The 18,024-nt window shown below is 43.4% G+C and overlaps 1 protein-coding gene and 1 long non-coding RNA gene across 2 annotated transcripts in view; one reads left to right on the top strand and one right to left on the bottom strand.

Moving 5' to 3' along the window:
* The window catches only part of CLIC4 (chloride intracellular channel 4), an 81,514-nt gene extending 66,743 nt beyond the window's left edge, over positions 1-14,771 (bottom strand). Inside the window, exon 1 of the mRNA XM_021095589.2 lies at positions 14,538-14,771. Coding sequence (XP_020951248.1) covers positions 14,538-14,609 — 72 coding nt within the window. The 5' untranslated portion in view covers positions 14,610-14,771. The remainder of the gene's footprint in view (positions 1-14,537) is intronic.
* LOC146402607 (uncharacterized) lies at positions 5,329-9,800 on the top strand. The gene is made up of 2 exons (XR_014807321.1): positions 5,329-7,869; positions 8,379-9,800. It is a non-coding gene; the product is annotated as an uncharacterized LOC146402607 (long non-coding RNA).
* Positions 14,772-18,024: the final 3,253 nt, after the last annotated feature.

Raw genomic sequence — 18,024 nt, 5'->3', positions numbered from 1 at the left:
ATGAATAACGGACTCTCTGATTAATAACTCTTGCAGCTTTAGCTACAAGTCCAGAAAGAGCTGCTGAGGCAGATGTTCTAAGATGGCAGAGTCCAATCTGACTGTCCTTTAGTTACCTAATAAGTGTCAACAAGATCATGAGTCACTGAAGTTAATTCAGGAATAAATTCAGGTCTAATCTTGGACGTTTTTGGTAATAAACCTGCCCTTCTGATAAAGAATGGAAAGTTTCCCCACCTATTTGAAATGGCAGCCTGGCAATGCTTCTCTTAGTAACATCCTAAAGGTTGAAATTATATATATGGAACATATAAACTAACCATGGGTCAATGCAGTCTTAACTCAGACTCCCCAAAGGCTCATGGAATAATAAGCAATTAAGATTATTGCATCAGACACTAAGTGCTTTTCTTATATTAACTCTTTTAAAAATCTTCACAAGAACCCGAAAAGGTTGATACTATTAGTGCAGTGGAGATACTAAGGTAGAAAGGTAGAACTAGGATTAAAACAGGCTACATGGGGAGTTTCCTGGTGGTCTAGCGGTTAGATTCGGTGCTTTTACAGCTTCGGCCCAGGTTCAATTCCTGCTTTGGAGCTGTGATACCACATACACACTGTGGCCAAAAAACAAAAAACAGTCTACATGGCTCCAGAGCCTATGCTTTTAAACACTACACTACAAAACAACATAACACAAAGATAACAGTCTTCCAAATGACACCTCAACTGCCTACTTGAAATATTAATCCTAATGCTCTTCAACTCTGAAATAGACTCTTTCAGTGCCTACATAAAGACTACAAATGATACCGCAAGTCAATAATCATCCTCTGGCTCTGAGTTTGGGATCTCAAATCTCAAATATTACGAAGGATAGAAAGAACCTTTACCAGCAACAGTGAGCCAGTACTATAATCTAGCACAGGGGTCCCTGCTGAGTCCTCGGGATCATGACTGCAACTCTTCATCCCAGCAGCTGTCAAACCACATACTTGGGGCCAGAACACAGTTGTGGACTCTCCCTTCAACTCTTTTTATTTTGCAAAGAAATAAAAAAAGCAAATCTGTTCATTTCAATCTAAAGTAAAAATAATTTTGAAGAGTTCCCATCGTGGCGCAGTGGTTAACAAATCCGACTAGGAACCATGAGGTTGCGGGTTCGATCCTTGGCCTTACTCAGTGGGTTAAAGGATCCGGCGTTGCTGTGGCTGTGGTAGGCCAGCGGCTACAGCTCTGATTTGACCCCTAGCCTGGGAACCTCCATATGCTTCAGGAGCAGCCCTAGAAAAGGCAAAAAGACAAAATAATAATAATAATAATTTTGAGGCATTAAAAAATCTAAACCACAAATATGAACTGAGACCAGTGATTTGCATCACACTCTCAGCCTATTTCTCTGGCTTCTCCATACAAAGATTTCTGCAAGTTTAATAGGCGTCTGCTTTTCCCCAATCATATGATCTTTTATTTTTCCTCCCCGTCCCTGCCCCCCACCCCGCAAGTCTCCTCTGGCATCAACCCTGTTCAAGGGAAGGAAAAAAATAAGGTTCTCTATATTCCTTCAGCAAATATTTTCTTGAAGAAAAATCAAATGAGTCAATGCATGTAATACAGTTAATACAATGCCTGGCACACAGAAAGCACCCATAAATATTAGTTTAATTAAGGATGAAATACTCTTATATTTCTCTCTCTTGCATTTGGAAAATACAACGGAAAAATAAGTCAGTGAGATTAAGCATCTATTCTAAACATATATAAACTAGATTTTCCTTGCAGTAAAAAAGGTCTTCCAGTCGGCAAATTATGATGATTCTTTGGGGTTTTTTTTAATTTTATTGTAGTTGATTTACAATGTTGTGTTACGAATTATGATGATTCTATGGGAAATATTTTCCCCTCTAAGATTATGGTATAAGAATTCCTTCCTATATTTTAGCTCTGATAGCTGGTAATTTTTTTAAGCCTTCTCTTGACACGTAACCCCTTCTAGCTACCAACCTGTCTCTTCTGCGTAGCCAAGCTTCCTGTCACAGTTGGCTCTACACATTGACTCTACTCTCTTACTTCCTATTCGCTCTTCCACTTACTCTATTACGGCTTCCCCACCGCCACTCCACCAAAGCTGTTACCGTGAGGGTGACCAATGACTTCTAGCCTGATAAAGTAAACACGCATCTAACTTGACACAACTGGTCCCTCTCCCCTTAAAAACTTCTCCGAGCTTCCTCAGTACCTCACTCCCATAGTTTTCCTCTTCCCGCTACTGCTCAACGGCAACTCCTCCTTGTTCTCCTTTTCTACTCAACCTCTTAGTGTTGTGAGTTCCTCAGAACTTGGTCCTGAGCATTTTTCCTACCCTTCACTCATCCACAGAATGATCTCACATACTTCAAATACTACATAAACAATGTACACACACACACACATCTCCAATTTTCCTACCCCACCTAGACTTCTAAGTATCAGCTCTGTACATCCAACTTTCTACTAGACTTCTCCACTTGATAGCTCAGTCATCCCAAACTTAACAAGTCAAAAACTAAACACTGTCTGCTCTTCCTCCATCTCCATAAAAGATAACTCTATCAACAAATGATTCTAATAAGATACCCAAATCATTTCTCACACTTCTCTCTCACACCGAACTCTCTCCATATCTTCCTGTGGACTCCACTTCCAAAATTTATCTTAAACCCATTCTCTTCTCTCCACCGTCATCCTAATCCAAGCCACCACCATCATCCCATCACAACACCCTACAAGTGGCGTTCCTTGTTTCCACTCTTCACAACTCATCCTAAAATGCGAATCAACTCCTGGCACTCCCTTTGAAAACTGCCTTTTACTAAGGATAAAACTCACATGACAAAAACCTCCATGATGCGGCCTGTCTACTCCTCACTCTACACCTCATTCTTGTTCCCTCGGTTCCAGCCACACACTCTAGATTTGTTAAAGACTTCTAGCCTTTATATGTGCCAATTCCTCCAGCCTGGAATGCTCTTCCTCTCATTCTTCTAATTACTAGTCATTTTCTCAGAAAAATATCCTATTAAGCTTCCATCTAATGGGCTTCCTGTCATTCTTTCTCAAGACACCCTGTTCTTGTCCTTAATGTAATTATATACTGTATTTGTGTATTTCTTTAACATAAGCCTCTCTCACTAAACAATAGGTTGCATGTGGGTCTTAAAATATTCCAATTTAACATGTCAAGAACTAAATTCCTGATCTCACCATCGGAGCTAGCCCTTACAAGGACTAGTTAATGGATCTCAGTTAATGGATCATTCTAGTTGTTCAGAACAAAAATCTCAGAATCATCTTTGATTTTTCTTTCTCTCACATTCCACAGCCAACCCATCAGGAAATTTTACAATCTCCACCTTAGAAATATATCCAGAATTAGACTACTTCTCACCTTAGTCCAAGCCACCATCATTTCTTACATGAATGAACAGCCTACTATTTAGTCTCCCTACTTCTGCCCTGGCCTCCCTATATGCCACTTTCTGCAAGGCTACAGATTTAACAGAATGTGATGTTAAATTGAAAATAGCACCTCTGGAGTTCCCTGATGGCTCACAGAGTTAAGGATCCAGCATTGTCGCTACTGTGGCTTGGGTTGCTGCCGTGGCATCAGTTCAATCCCTGGCTGAAAAACTTCCGCAGGCACAGGAGCAACCAAAAAGAAAAAGGAAAAGAAAATAGCACTTCCTATCATTCTCTTCATTTATCTTCATAACACTTATCACGACTAGACATATGTTTATCGTTTGCCTGCCCCAACTGAATTCGAATGCCACCATGTTCTTCGATGTATCCAAGTTCCTAGAATAGTGCCTCAATATTTGTTAGATTGAATGAAAAAAGCACAAATATTATTCTGTCAAGCAGAAACTGGAACTGGGGGAGAGGCTTGGAAAACCAAAGATATTTCAAATGAAAGAAACAAAAGCAAAATTCTTCCGTGAAGGCACAGAAGTACATGGTATATTGAGGACCAATCTAGTAGAACATGAGGTATATTTGCAGCTTATGTAGTGGATAAGATTAAAAATACAAGACAGGGAGTTCCCTTGTAGCACAGCAGGTTAAGGATCTGGCATGGTCACTGCAGTGGCTGGGATTATTTCTGTAGCACAGGTTCAATACCTGGCCAGGGAACGGCTACATGCTGCAGGTGCAGCCAATTCATTTAATTAATAAATAAAATAAAAATTTAAGTTGTGATCATGATCTGAGAGACTATGAATGCTAGATCAAGGGATTCATAATTAATTTAATTCAATAAACAACTAGAGAAAGTAGGATCCGTTTAAGATTCATGTTAAGATGTATCAGTTTTATTTTAAACAAAATGATAGAATATAACTCACAACTAATTATTGAGGGAGAGGACATAAGTTTCTTCAAATTGATAATATACCATATATGGCAGATGAGGTAACACTAACCACCTTTCATCTGTTAGAACATAAACATTTCACTCATTTCTTTTTTCTTTGTTTCTTTTTTTTGTCTGTCTTTTTAGGGCCACACCTGTGGAATATGGAGGTTCCCAGGCTAGGGGTCTAATCAGAGCTACAGCTGCCTGCCTATGTCATAGCCACAGCAGCGCCAGATCCGAGCCACGTCTGCGACCTACACCACAGCTCACGGCAACGGCGGATCCTTACCCCACTGAATGAGGCCAGGGGTTGAACCCACACCCTCATGGATCAGGTTCATTACCGCTGAGCTACAATGGGAACTTCCAGCCTTCAACATTTTTAAACTAAAATTTTCAATTCCTGTGTTAACTAAAATATTTTGTAACCTCTAAGATCAAACATAAAATTTCACACTCTTCAGACATTTATATCTGCAAATTTTTCAGTTAAGTCTTGGGCATAATACATTCAAGGTCAAAATTTCATTTCTTATGTCTAACCACCTTCTTCTTCTCTCAATTAGTCTACGTGGTCCAGTGTCATAGCTACCACTCTTCCATTTTCCTGCTTAGCACAACAGCCTAATTTGGCTGTCTTCAGCTTTTAATGAAGTTTCCCTCCAGCAATCTACCAGCTGGTCCCCACCTCCATAATAAAGCAACTAACTGGTTGTTAACTGAGGAAAACATGCATAGAACTCACATATTCTTAAAAGTTCCTAATTACCTCATCTTTTACCTAATTGTTTTTGTATTCTCCAATGTTTGTTCAGATTCACCTTTTATCTTCTCTCACAGGTACAAATAAACAGCTATGCTTTGGGGTGGTAAAATTCAACACTTAAATTATTATAGATGATTGACATTTTTACAATGCTATCATAATGAAATTTTTTTTTTTTTTTTTTTTTGTCTTTTTGCCATTTCTTGGGCCGCTCTTGAGGCATATGGAGGTTCCCAGGCTAGGGGTTGAATCGGAGCTGTAGCCACGGGCCTTTGCCAGAGCCACAGCAATGCGGGATCCGAGCCGCGTCTGCAACCTACACCACAGTTCATGACAACGCCAGATCGTTAACCCACTAAGCAAGGGCAGGGACCGAACCCGCAACCTCATGGTTCCTAGTCGGATTCGTTAACCACTGCGCCACGAGGGGAACTCCATAATGAAAATTTAATCCTTTTCATAAAAATGAATTATTTCACAAGTTGGAATAATAGTTTTATATATTAAATAAGGAAAAAAAAACTTATTTCTTAGAGTCACCACACTATTTCAGTTTTAGGCAAAGCAAAAAATCTTTAAAGCAAAATATATGCTCTGAGATCAATACCTGGCCCTAGTTCTAATATTGCTACTTCTTCAAAATATTTTTTAATTTTTTATTATAGTTGATTTACAATGTTCTGTCAATTTCTGCTGTACAGCAAAGTGATCCAGTTATACACATATATACATTCTTTTTCTCATATTATCTTCCATCATGTTCCATCACAAGTGATCAGATATAGTTCCCTGTGCTATATATATAGCAGGACCTCACTGCTTATCCACCCCAAATGCAATATGCAGTTTGCACATGCAGTTTGCATCTACTAACCCCAAACTCCCAGTCCATCCCATTCCCTACTCCTCCATCTTAGCAAGCACAAGTCTGTCCTCCATGTTCATGAGTTTCTTTTCTGTGCATAAGTTCACTTGTGCCATATATTAGATTCCACATATAAGTGACATCATATGGTATTTGTCTAACTTACTTCACTTAGTTTGAGAATATCTAGTTCCATCCATGTTGCTGCAAATGGCATTATTTTGTTCTTTTTTATGGCTGAGTAGTATTCTATTGTGTATATGTACCACATCTTCTTAATCCATTCATCTGTCAACGGGCTTTAGGTTGTTTCCACGTCCTGGCTACTGTGAACAGTGCTGCAATGAACATAGGGGTGCATGTATCTTTTTAAATGAAAGTTTTCTCCAGATATATGCCCAGGAGTTGGACTGCTAAATCATATGGTACTTCTTTATTTAGTTTTCTGAGGTGCCTCCATGCTATTTTCCATAGCAGTTGTACCATTTACATTCCCACCAACAGTGTAGGAGGATTGCCTTTTCTCCACACACTCTGCAGCATTTTTCATTTGTAGATGTATTAATAACAGCTGTTCTGACTGGTGTGAGGTGGTACCTCATCGTAGTTCTGATTTGCATTTCTCTAATAATTAGTGATGTTGAGCATTTTATACTTCTTCAAAATATTGATGTTAAAATATAAAACATTCCTAGTCCATCTTTGGCACAACTTTCAAATACAGTCTTATTTAGCTGCATTAAGTTGTTACTTTCATAAAGTTAGACTAATAGAGCTTCCCGGATTTATACTTTAAATAAAGGAAAACAAAAGAAACCAAATAAGGCTATTTGATATTCCTTATACCATTCCTTGGTACTGAGCACTGAGGGATAAAAGTCAAGTCTCCAAAAAGACAAAAGGATTAAAACTTCCAAGAGAATTCACAAACTGATGCCCTGAATTAAATTTAGAGTTCTGTTAAATCATACTTGGACATTTTATAATCATGACCTTAATGTTATTTTCCTTCAGAAACTCCCTTTCTATTCTCTATAAGAACCTCTACAATGGGCAAACCCATCCTAACTCACTCCCCTACTTGATCAAAGTTTTAATCCATGCCTTAATCACACTTCCCATCCTGGCTAACAAATTTCCCTTTTATGGACTCACTAATTCCCTATTCAGGAGACATTAGAACACTGAGACATTAGAACTCCACAGAGCCAATGAAACAGGATGTGGGAAAGTCTTGCTCACCATCCTTTTACTGGCCTCTAGGCATCTCTGTAAGCATCCTTCCAAGCCAATTGTGACTTTTAATGATAGCCAGGTCCACCGCATTGCCTCTTTCCTATTATTGTCCGTACTGTTAGGCTTTTCATGTGTTCAGTTCCCTTGTCTCAGAAACCGCCTCCTGTCTCTTTCCCATTTGGGGTCTCTTTCTCCCAGAATTTTACATTTAACCAAAATTATCACGTTGGCCTTTGCCAAGAGTAGCACTGTTAGGTATTCAGGATCAGCTCAGACGAAACACATCAAGAACAGACTTTCCATTAACTTCACATTTTTACATTCATTTCTAATTCCTGAAATTTCCCCTCTGGAAACATCAAACCAATTACATCCAATGTAACTGTCTCAATGTTGAGTTAGTTTTTGCTCAATTATTAGAACAAAGTTCTCAGCATCATTTCCTATAGAAAGTTTATTTCCTATGTGTTTAAAAAAAAAAGAGTTCCCTTCGTGGCTCAGCAGTTAACAAACCTGACTAGGATCCATGAGGAGGCAGGTTCAATTCCTGGCCTCGCTCAGTGGGTTAAGGTTAAGGATATGGCATTGCCATGAGCTGTGGTGTAGGTCACAGACGTGGCTTGGATCCCGAGTTGCTGTGGCTGTGGCGTAGACCAGCAGCTGCAGCTCCAATTCAACCCCTAGCCTGGAAACTTCCATATGCCACAGATGTATTCCTAAAGAGCAAAAAAATAAAAATAATTTAAAAAATAAAAAATAAAAACAATTTTTAAAAAGGAGTTCCTGCTGTGGCATCTCTAGAGTGTGGGGATGCAAGTTTGATCCCCAACCCAGCACAGTGGGTTAAGGATCTGGGGTTGCCACAGTTTTGGCATAGATCACAAGTTCAGCTCAGATATGATCTCCATATGCCTCAGGGAGTCCAAAGAAGAAAAAAAATAATTAAAATAAAAATTTTTAAAAAGAAGGCTGACTCCTGCCCTCAAAACAACATAGGAGTTCCTGTCATGGCACAGTGGTTAATGAATCCAACTAGGAACCATGAGGTTGCAGGTTCGATCCCTGTCCCTGCTCAGTGGGTTAAGGATCTGGTGTTGCTGTGAGCTGTGGTGTAGACTGCAGACACTGCTCGGATCTGGCATTGCTGTGGCTCTGGCATAGACCAGCGGCTACAGCTCCAATTCGACCCCTAGCCTGGGAGCCTCCATATGCCACGGGTGCAGCCCTAGAAAAGACAAAAAAAAAAGGAGTTCTCTGGTGGCCTAGCAGTTAGGGATCTGGTGTTGTCACTGCTGTGGTCCATTTTCGATCCATGACCCTGGAACTCCTGCAGGCCAGAAGCTCAACCAAAAAAATAAAATAAAATAAAGAACTCCCACTTTTTTTTTTTTTTTTTTTGGCTGCACCCACAGCATGCAGAAGTTTCCAGGCAAGGGATCAAACCCATGCCACAATCTGAGCCGTTGCAGTAACAATTCTGGATCCTTAACCCGCCCCACCACAAGGGAACTCCAAGAACTCCCACTTTATAATGACCAAAGAGCTGAGAGTTTTCCCATTCTGTATAATCCATACGCACCTTTCCAAATGCCAATGGGAAGCTCTTGGATAGACAACAATTCAAAAAATAAGGAAAACAAAGTTAGGTTTTAAAAGTCTCATTCTCATCTTTTAAACAACTTGCCTCCTTGGCACTATGAGTTTGAATGATTCCTGGTCCCTTCTTCTTTCAAAAGTAACAATCTACTGTTTTGTGCATGAGTTTACAATTGATGCCAAAACTTAACATTCCCATTTGAAGGCTATTCCAATCTTAGTCCACCCATCTTTTCAAGGTCAAGTTAAAACTTACTTCCATCTTTCCCCATACCTCCTGACCCAACTTAATGTGAACCACACTTGACTCCTCAAGCATGTACCATTCTGTATTGTTGTTTCCTTACTGTCTTTCCAATAAAACTTATAAACCTAAAGACAGAAAATGTTGAATAATTTTTATCTCCCATAGTACCTAAACTCAGTATTAGACACTGAGTTCATCCCGATGCATGCTTTAAGTCATAGATAATTAGATGCAAGTGACTTTATGATCATCTAGCCCAAACCCTTCTTCTAAACCTTGCTTATGTGAATTATGCTTGACAATCAGAATACCACCATTTACTATTTTATTACAATGGTTTCTTAAGAATCACAAAAAAAAAAGGCTCATACAGAATTTTTAATGTAATTTCAAGGATTTACAGAATTATTATCATTTCTGTTAATGAAGTCCACATTTAAGAATAATATACTATCATCAACAACAAAAATAGATGTCAGGAGTTTCAGTTGCAGCACAGCAGAAATGAATACAACTAGTATCCATGCAGATGCAGGTTCAACCCCTGGCCTCGCTCCAGTGGGTTGAGGATCCGGTGTTTCTGAGAGTTGTGATGTAGATCACAGACACAGCTCAGATCCCATGTTGCTGTTGCTGTGGCTGTGGCTGGCAGCTGTAGATCCAATTCAACCCCTAGCCTGGGAACTTCCATATGCCGCAGGTGCAACCCTAAAATGAAAAAAAGAAAAAAAAAAAAAAAAAAACCTCTACTATGTGCCAAGCACTACTCCTAAGGCTTTACATAGGGTAGTATATAGCCAGATCGCATCTCCCAGCATTCCTGCCAATTAGATGAAGTCACATGATTAAGTTCTCCCCAGCAGACTATGAAAGGAAGTGACAGATAAAACTTCCAGGCTGGGGCCCTTAAGAGCAATGAGCCTCCCTCATACTCTTCAGCTACCACAGCTGCAACCAGGATTTCTTAGCTACCAGCTTTGCCAACTTAGAGGGGGACAATGTTATGGAGGATGGTGTAAAAACAAGCTGGAAAGAGCCTTAGTCCCTAAATGACTCTAAGGAGGAAAGCCACCAATATTTAGAACACCCTCCCTGGATTGCTTGGTGAGAAAGAAAATAAACTTCCATCTTTTTTTTTTTTTGCTTTTTCTAGGGCAGCTCCCGCAGCATGTGGAGGTTCAGGCTAGGGGTCTAATCAGAGCTGTAGCCGCCGGCCTATGCCACAGCCACAACAATGCGGGATCCGAGCCAAGTCTGCGACCTACGCCACAGCTCACAGCAACCCCGGATCTTTAACCCACTGAGTGAGGCCAGGGATCAAACCTGCAACCTCATGGCTCCTAGTCAGATTCGTTAACCACTGCACCACAACGGGAACTCCTAAACTTCCATCTTGTTTGAACCACTCTCTGGGGCAGATTATTTATTACAGAAGCTTACGCTACACTAATTAATAAACATAGATCACCAGTTAATCCCCCAGCAACCCTATAAAATTGTTTTTATCATTTTCTTGATATTAGAGACTAAGAAACTAAGGTACTGAGAATTTAAGAAATTTGCCTGACACACTACTAGAAGCCAGAATCAAGCCAAGCAGTCTGGCTCCAGTATCCACAAACATCAGAACCCCCGCCAAATATCTCAAAGAAACAGTTACTCTTATGTGTTGAGCCACTTGGCACCAGAATTCCAGCAGTTTAGTGACAACTACCAACAGCGAGTGCCCCAATTCAAAATGGCACATCAATATGTTGAAATTCCAGCCAATAAAACTAAACTCTGAAAAGTTACTCCTTCTAAACCAAGATCAGAAATACTAAGTATACCAAAGATTCTAGTGTGGGTGGAATGGCAGCACCATCAATAATAGTCAGACATATACAAGCAAAAGAAAAATCCAAAATCCAGTCTTTTTCAACTTCTCTCATTTTGTTGTTCAACACTTACTTTTAACCAATACGGAAATCTTGGTTTGCAAATTCTGAACATAACCAAGAAAAAATATTGGTGGAAAATACGGCAGATTCATGCAAAGACTAGAAGCACCAAATAATGGAGGTGGGGGGAAAGATAAAACCACATGGTATTTTGGAGGCTGGAGGCTAGGCGCAGTTGAATAAAAGAAGGACCAAGGCTTGAGACTCAGACCATCAGGATCTAGCAAGTAATTCTCCATTTCGAAGCATGACAGACACATACATTGACACCAGAATGCTCAGAAGGGAAACAATCTCATTTCAACTTTTGGTACTTTCTTATATTCCAGACACTCAGAACAATATATAGATCTTACCAAAAGGAACTTACTGTTTATCTGGTAGGGGAGATGTGCATACAAATATGTACATGCAAAATAACACACAACTAGCCTTTATTTACTTACGTGTACTAGATACTGTTCTAACTTATCACACACCACATATATTAACTAATTTAATCCCATGAGACTGGTCTATTAATATCCCATCTATGCAGATGAGGTACAGAGAGATTTATTGTGTGGCACAATTAGTAAATGAACAAATTGGATTAGAAACTCAGGCAGCAGATAAGAGACCTTATGACCCTGCTAGCAGTTTTAAACTTCACCCTATTAATCAGTGGTCCCCAAGTGGGGCTGGTCTATCAAAATGTACATCTACCAGGCCCCTCAGGGTGGGGGAAGAGGGCATCCTCACTCTTGAGTATGACTACCTCTGTAAGCTTCTTTTACCATTGGGAGGGTGCCCTATCCCCATAGGTACGAAAACAAAAATGGAGATCTACTGCTACACAGGTGATGAGCAGTTACTAGGCTCATGGGCAGACAACTCCAAAAACAATACTCACAAGAAAAGAAATGTAGCTGTGAGTCGAATCACACTAGCTGGGAAGGTCTAAGCTCATCTCTCTGAAATTTAATGCTGTCTTAACAGGCAGCACCTTACACACACTCCCTTTAAGTGTAGATAATAGTTTTCTGCTACAGATCAGATACCTCTTGGCAGAATAATTAACACTGTTTAAGACACCACACTGGACAACCGCAGTCTTTGCCCCTTCATTGCTTTCAAAATAATTATATTTACAAGGGTATTTTTCCCCATTTGCATTCCCCACACAGATTCTGGAAATCAATAATACTCTTTACCACAATTTACCTGGCCCCTTTACCCCTCTGAAACAGCTATCCGGATTTGTATCAGTACAAAGTTTTGCTTATGCTGAACCAAAGGGCAGCAGAAAACATTTTATAAATGAGGAAAACAAGTCTCAGAGAGGGAAAACCACTTGCCCAGGTTAAGCCAGCCAGTGAGTACAGAACTGTGACCCGGGTTCTCTGCCACCAAGCCCAGTGACAAATGCTTACAAGTGATAAACAGGACACTTTTAAGTGGCTCACAAACATTTCTTATTTTAATACTTATGCAGATAAGATATATAATCCATAGTCTCAAGGTATTATTGCTTAGGGCAATGTATTTATGTTTTTTCTTTTTTCTTTTTAGAGCAGTATCTGCAGCACATGGAAAACTGAGAATGGGTATGCAAGTAACTCAATTTTTCGAAACAATGCACCACACCCATCTCCTTCTAATTGAAAAGTAAATTTTTTTTTTTTTTTTTTTTTGTGGCCATGCCCCCAGCATGCGGAAGTTCCTGAGTCAGGGACTGATCCTGCACCACAGCAGAGACCAGAGCCACTGCAGTGACAATGTGAGATCCTTAACCAACTGTTCCACAAGGGAAAAGTTAAACTAATAGCAAGCAGGGCATTAAGCACTGACCTCTTCCTCTCTAATTCACATACTTCATTTTTTTTTTCTTGTCTTATTATATTGGCCAGACCTCCAGCACAATGCTGAAAAGAAGCCATTACTGACAGTACCCTTATATGACCACAAATTTAATGATATTTCTAAAGTTTCATCTTTAAGTATCATGTTTTTTAGGGTTTTAGTAGATACACTGGTTTTGAATTTATGGAAACTTCTTCCTACTACTGGCTCAGTGAAAATTTTTGAACATTAATCCCTGACCCACCCTTCATCCTTCTCCTAGCTGCCTCCCACTCCTATTCCTTTCTCTTATTTCAGGTTCCTTCCTACATTCTCTGCATGTCAAAGGACTCTGCCACTCCAAGTAACTGAGACTCTTCAAAGATATTCTGGGGGTTCTAAACCTGTCTGCTGTTTCAGTTCCCTGAACTAAAGTGTTTCTAAAACTGATAGCTGAAAAGAAAAAAAAAAAAAAATCCTACAACAAACTGTTTTCATCACTTGCAGCCCATTTCTTCTTTCCATGTCTCAAACACACCCTTCAATGTTTTGTTTTTTTCCTTTAAAAATTCAAGGAAAAAAAATTGTTCTGGATTTCTCTTAACTCTCCAATTCAGAGCCTAGTTCTGCATGAGTCTGCTTAAGTAAGGGACCAAGACAGAAAAATCTCGAGGATTTTAAAGAAGTTTTGAGGGAGCCAGTTGGATCCAGATGTTCATAACTTCTCTCTCCTTTGGTAAAATGAAAAATGTTGAAGAAAAATAGGAAAGGGCTAAGGGTGGTAATTATCAGCAAATATGGTAGTTCCAGGATATAAAAACTGAAGAGACAAAGGGGGAAAAAAAAATCAACCCTTTAAAGTCCAAGCAAGTTCGGAATTCTTTCCCTCACCAGTTTTTCTTTCAAAACAAAAGGGCACACACGATCTTTCCCGAGGCAACAACACCGAGGGGAGCAGCCAAAATATTGCATCATACAAAACACTTCGCGCTTGAGAAACAAGAAAACCAGATGGTGGTAAAATACCTAAGGCAGGAAAACCTCAGTTGGGAATCTCGGTCTTTTCCGTAGGCGCAGGACTGCCTGCTCTTTTTAGAAAAAAATTTTTCAGATGGAACCGAAAATTAAAGTTACGGTTTCCTACCAGCCGAGAGTGAAACGCTCTTCTAGAAAGCGTTCAAAGTTCAGTTCATCAGCTCACCACGGGCTCCAGGCTTCGCCCCCCTGGCCGGGGGTGAACTTGGAGAGCTCAGGGGTAGGGTGGGGTCGGGCCCGGGCGGTGGCGGAGGGAGGGTGGTGGTGACAGGGCCCAACCCCGCCAGGGTCCCAGGGGCCGAGGGGGGCAGCTTGTCCCACCCGGACGCGGGACGACGGTGCTGCGTCCGCCGGGGCCCGCGCCGCTGGAGGCGCTGCCGGCGGCCGGCAGCGCTGGCTTTCTGGGGTCCCCGTCCCACCCCGGCTCCCTCGACAGCCTCCGTGGCGGGAAGGGGCGGGTGGGCCCAAGACAATGGGCCGGGGGCGCGGGGGCAGAGATTCCCTCCCTCCCGGTGAGGGGCGCCGCGCGGGGGCGCTGCGGGGGCGCCGGGGCTGAGGAGCGGCAGGGGACGCCGCCCCCCGCGGCCAGGCGGGCGCCGAGCACTCGGCGGGGCGGGACGGCGGCGAGCGCTCACCTTGACGAAGAGCTCGATGATGGGCTCTTTGTCCTCCTCCTTCAATCCGTTCAGCGGCATCGACAACGCCATGGCCGGTTCGGCTGGGCTCCGCGGACGGCGACGACGGCTGCTTCAGCTCTGGGGCTGCTCTGGCTCGGGCTCCCGCCACGCTGCGCCTCCCTGGACAGTCCCGGCGTCAACCTTGCCTTAGGATCGGCTCCTCCGCACCGCCCCACGCCCCGCGCGCGACTCTGAGGCGGCGGCAGCCCAAGCCTCTTCAAGTCGTGGGGCGGGGCCCGGGGAGGGGCTTCGGTTGGGGCGGGGCCAAAAGCCCAGCCTCTCCGGACTCTTCGGAGGAAAGGGGGCTGCCGGGGCTCGAGTGCTTGGCTTTAGGCGGGGGAGGCAGACCGACAGCTTTAGGGGGCTGGACCTAGGCTGGAGGGCGTGGCCTTGGAGGGCTCCTAAAATTGCCAAGTCTCAGGCGGGTGGCCGGCAGGACTCCGAGCCACGCCTCCCGAGGGGGCGGGAGGGAAAGTCCCCTGGGGACCAGCGCCTGACACCGCCTCCCGCCGAAGCGCTGGCGAGTCCTTGCAGCTGCTGCTGGCACTTTGCCAGGTGACCTCAGCCTTCGGCCGGCCTGGGGAAGCGAGAAGGCGCCTCCCGCCCTCCCCCTGCAGCAGCCCCCAGGACTCATCGCCCTTGACCGCAGCGGTCGCCTCCTCAACTCCGTTAGGCGGAGCTCCCTTTTCCCTTTTCGGAAAGTTGTCATCCCCTTAGAAACACCTTTTTTTTTTTTCTCTCTCTCTTCTTACTTGTTTTTTCCCTTTGACTCTCCTGTCACTTCTGTCTTGGGAGCCAGCGTACGAGCAAATATATATGAGGCCTTACAGTGTTCCAGGCCCCCGGTTATAAGCGCGGCGGGGATCCCCCTCTTCTTCCGAAAGCCTACAGTCTGGAACTGCATCCTCCAGTGGCTGAATGTTTCGAAGGATTCCCAAGCCATGGTCCATGAGGTTCTCCTTTCCTGGCGTAATTTCTTTCCGTATTCACGTGGCAAACTTGAATGTGCATCAGGATCACCTGGTGCTACATCCAACCCTGCTTTACCCAATTCTCTGAGTCTCCTCCTATGGGGAAGAGAGGAATTCACATTTTAACAAGCCCTGGGAGGAGTTGCCGTTGTGGAGCAGCGGAAATGAATCTGACCAGGAAAACCAGGAACCATGAGGTTGAGGGTTCGATCCCTGGCCTTGCTCAGCACGTTAAGGATCCGGCATTGCCGTGAGCTGCGATGCAGATTGCAGACGCAGTTGAGATCTGGTGTTGCTGTGGATGTGGTGTGGGCCGGCAGCCACAGTTGCAATTAGACCACTAGCCCCGGAACCTCCATATGCGATGGGGGCCGCCCTCAAAAAGACAAGGAAAAAAAAAAAGAAAGCAAGCCCTGGGACATTTTGATGTAGGTCGTCCTCAAACTGGAAAAACCATACTAGGGTTTGAAGCCCCCGAGGGCAAGGGCTGTGATACCTTGAGCCAGGTAGGAGGTAGGCGCTGGCTCTGGGTTTGCTACCCTTGAATGCCTGAGGCAAATGTCACCCCCTCTGAAAAGTTATTTGTTTGTTCCCTCTTCTGAATTTCCCTCAAACATGACCCAGCTACTACCCCACCCCACCCTCACCCCCCCACGCCCACTTCCCAGGTTTAAGTTGAATGCCGAGTCCTGAGATGGCCAGACATTAGGTTTATCTCCCACATCCTCGAGGCATAGCACTTGTCAGAATGTTTGAACAAACAACATGTGTGTGAAAATACAGTGAAACCTGCAGCTTCTTCCCCCCCCCCCCCAGTCCATAACCAGGTGCTCAAATATTCTTGCAGGGACACTCTGTTAAAGAAACCTAACCCCCTGGAGTTCCCATTGTGGCACAGCGGAAACGAATTCAACTAACAACCTTGAGGTTGTGGGTTCGAAGTTTAAAAAGTAGTTTAAGGAGTTCCCTGCCGCGGGAGCGGCCCAAGAAATAGCAACAACAACAACAACAACAAAAAAGACAAAAGACCAAAAAAAAAAAAAAAAAAAGGAGTTCCCGTCGTGGCGCAGTGGTTAACGAATCCAACGAAGAACCATGAGGTTGCGGGTTCGGTCCCTGCCCTTGCTCAGTGGGTTAACGATCCAGCGTTGCCGTGAGCTGTGGTGTAGGTTGCAGACTCGGCTCGGATCCCGCATTGCTGTGGCTCTGGCATAGGCCAGTGGCTACAGCTCCAATTCGACCCCTAGCCTGGGAACCTCCATATGCCGTGGGAGCAGCCCAAGAAATAGCAAAAAGACAAAAAAAAAAAAAAGTAGTTTAAGGATCCCACGTTGCTGTGACTGTGGCATAGGCCAGCAGCCAGAGCTCCAATTCAACCCCTAGCCTGGGAACGTCCGTATTCCGGCGGCTCTAAAAAGGAAAAACAAAGAGAGAGAGAGAGAAACATAACCCCAGAGGTTAGGAGCAGATGCTTTAGAGTCAGACTAAGTCTGAAAGGACAAGTTCATGAAGCTCCTAAGCCTCAGTTTCATTCTCTAAACCGGGGTGGAGCTGTTACTGGTCCTTCTTACCACACGTCCTGTCCTGCTCAGTCAGTGATGGCTTTTTTCACTGCATCAGGCCTTCTACTGTCCCTGTCGACCCCTGCAGGCTAGAATGGCATCATGTTCAACTTTCTCTGAGACCAGCTTGTTGGTTGAAAAGTAAATGCCAGGAGGCTGTCCCCTAGGTGGAAACTGAAACCAAAAACAAACTGAAGGGGGTGTCCCCGTTGTGAATCAGCAGGTTAAGAAACCCACTGGTATCTGTGAGGATGTTGATTTGATCCCTGGCTTCGATCACTGGGTTAAGGATCCTGGCGTTGCCGCAAGCTGCAGTGTAGGTTCTACATGTGGCTCTGATCCCAAGTTGCTGTGGCTGTGGTGTAGGCCGGCAGCTGCAGCTCTGATTCAACCCCTAGCCTGGGAACCTTCATATGCCACAGGTGTAGCTCTAAAAAGGAAAAAAAAAAAAAAAAAAAAAAAAGGAAAGAAAGGAAGGAAGACTGAAGTGTCTGGCTGGACTCTGAACTGAAGCCAGTATTAGTTTTTCACTGAATCAGGAAATTAGACCAAAGTTCCCTTCCAGCCTCTCCCTGACCGAAAAGAAACCAAAATGGTGAACCAGTTCAAAGCAGATCCAAGTGTAAAACGATTAAGTGGAACCTCAAAAAAGACCCCAGACGGGCCCTGAGGCAAAGGAGTATTTCAGGGCAGTCCTGTTTTTGGGGATTTATCAAACTGAGTTCAAATCAACGAATATTACCTGTAGTGAATGTGTGTTGACGGCCCCATGCTGGCCTCATAGCACCACAAAATGGAGATGACCAAGGCCTGGAAGGATGAGCAGACCAGGGTTTGGGGGCCTTATTGACTCAGATCTTAACTGAGAGGAAGCCAGGGATACTCTCCTCCACAGAGCCCTGAGGTCGTGAT

This window comes from Sus scrofa, chromosome 6 (genome assembly GCF_054392235.1).
Source record: "Sus scrofa isolate SSC_HxYL_T2T_F1_AM1 chromosome 6, Sscrofa_HxYL_maternal_Yorkshire_Landrace_v2.0, whole genome shotgun sequence".
Lineage (NCBI taxonomy): Eukaryota > Metazoa > Chordata > Mammalia > Artiodactyla > Suidae > Sus > Sus scrofa.
This window is presented reverse-complemented; position numbering and strand designations above follow the sequence as displayed.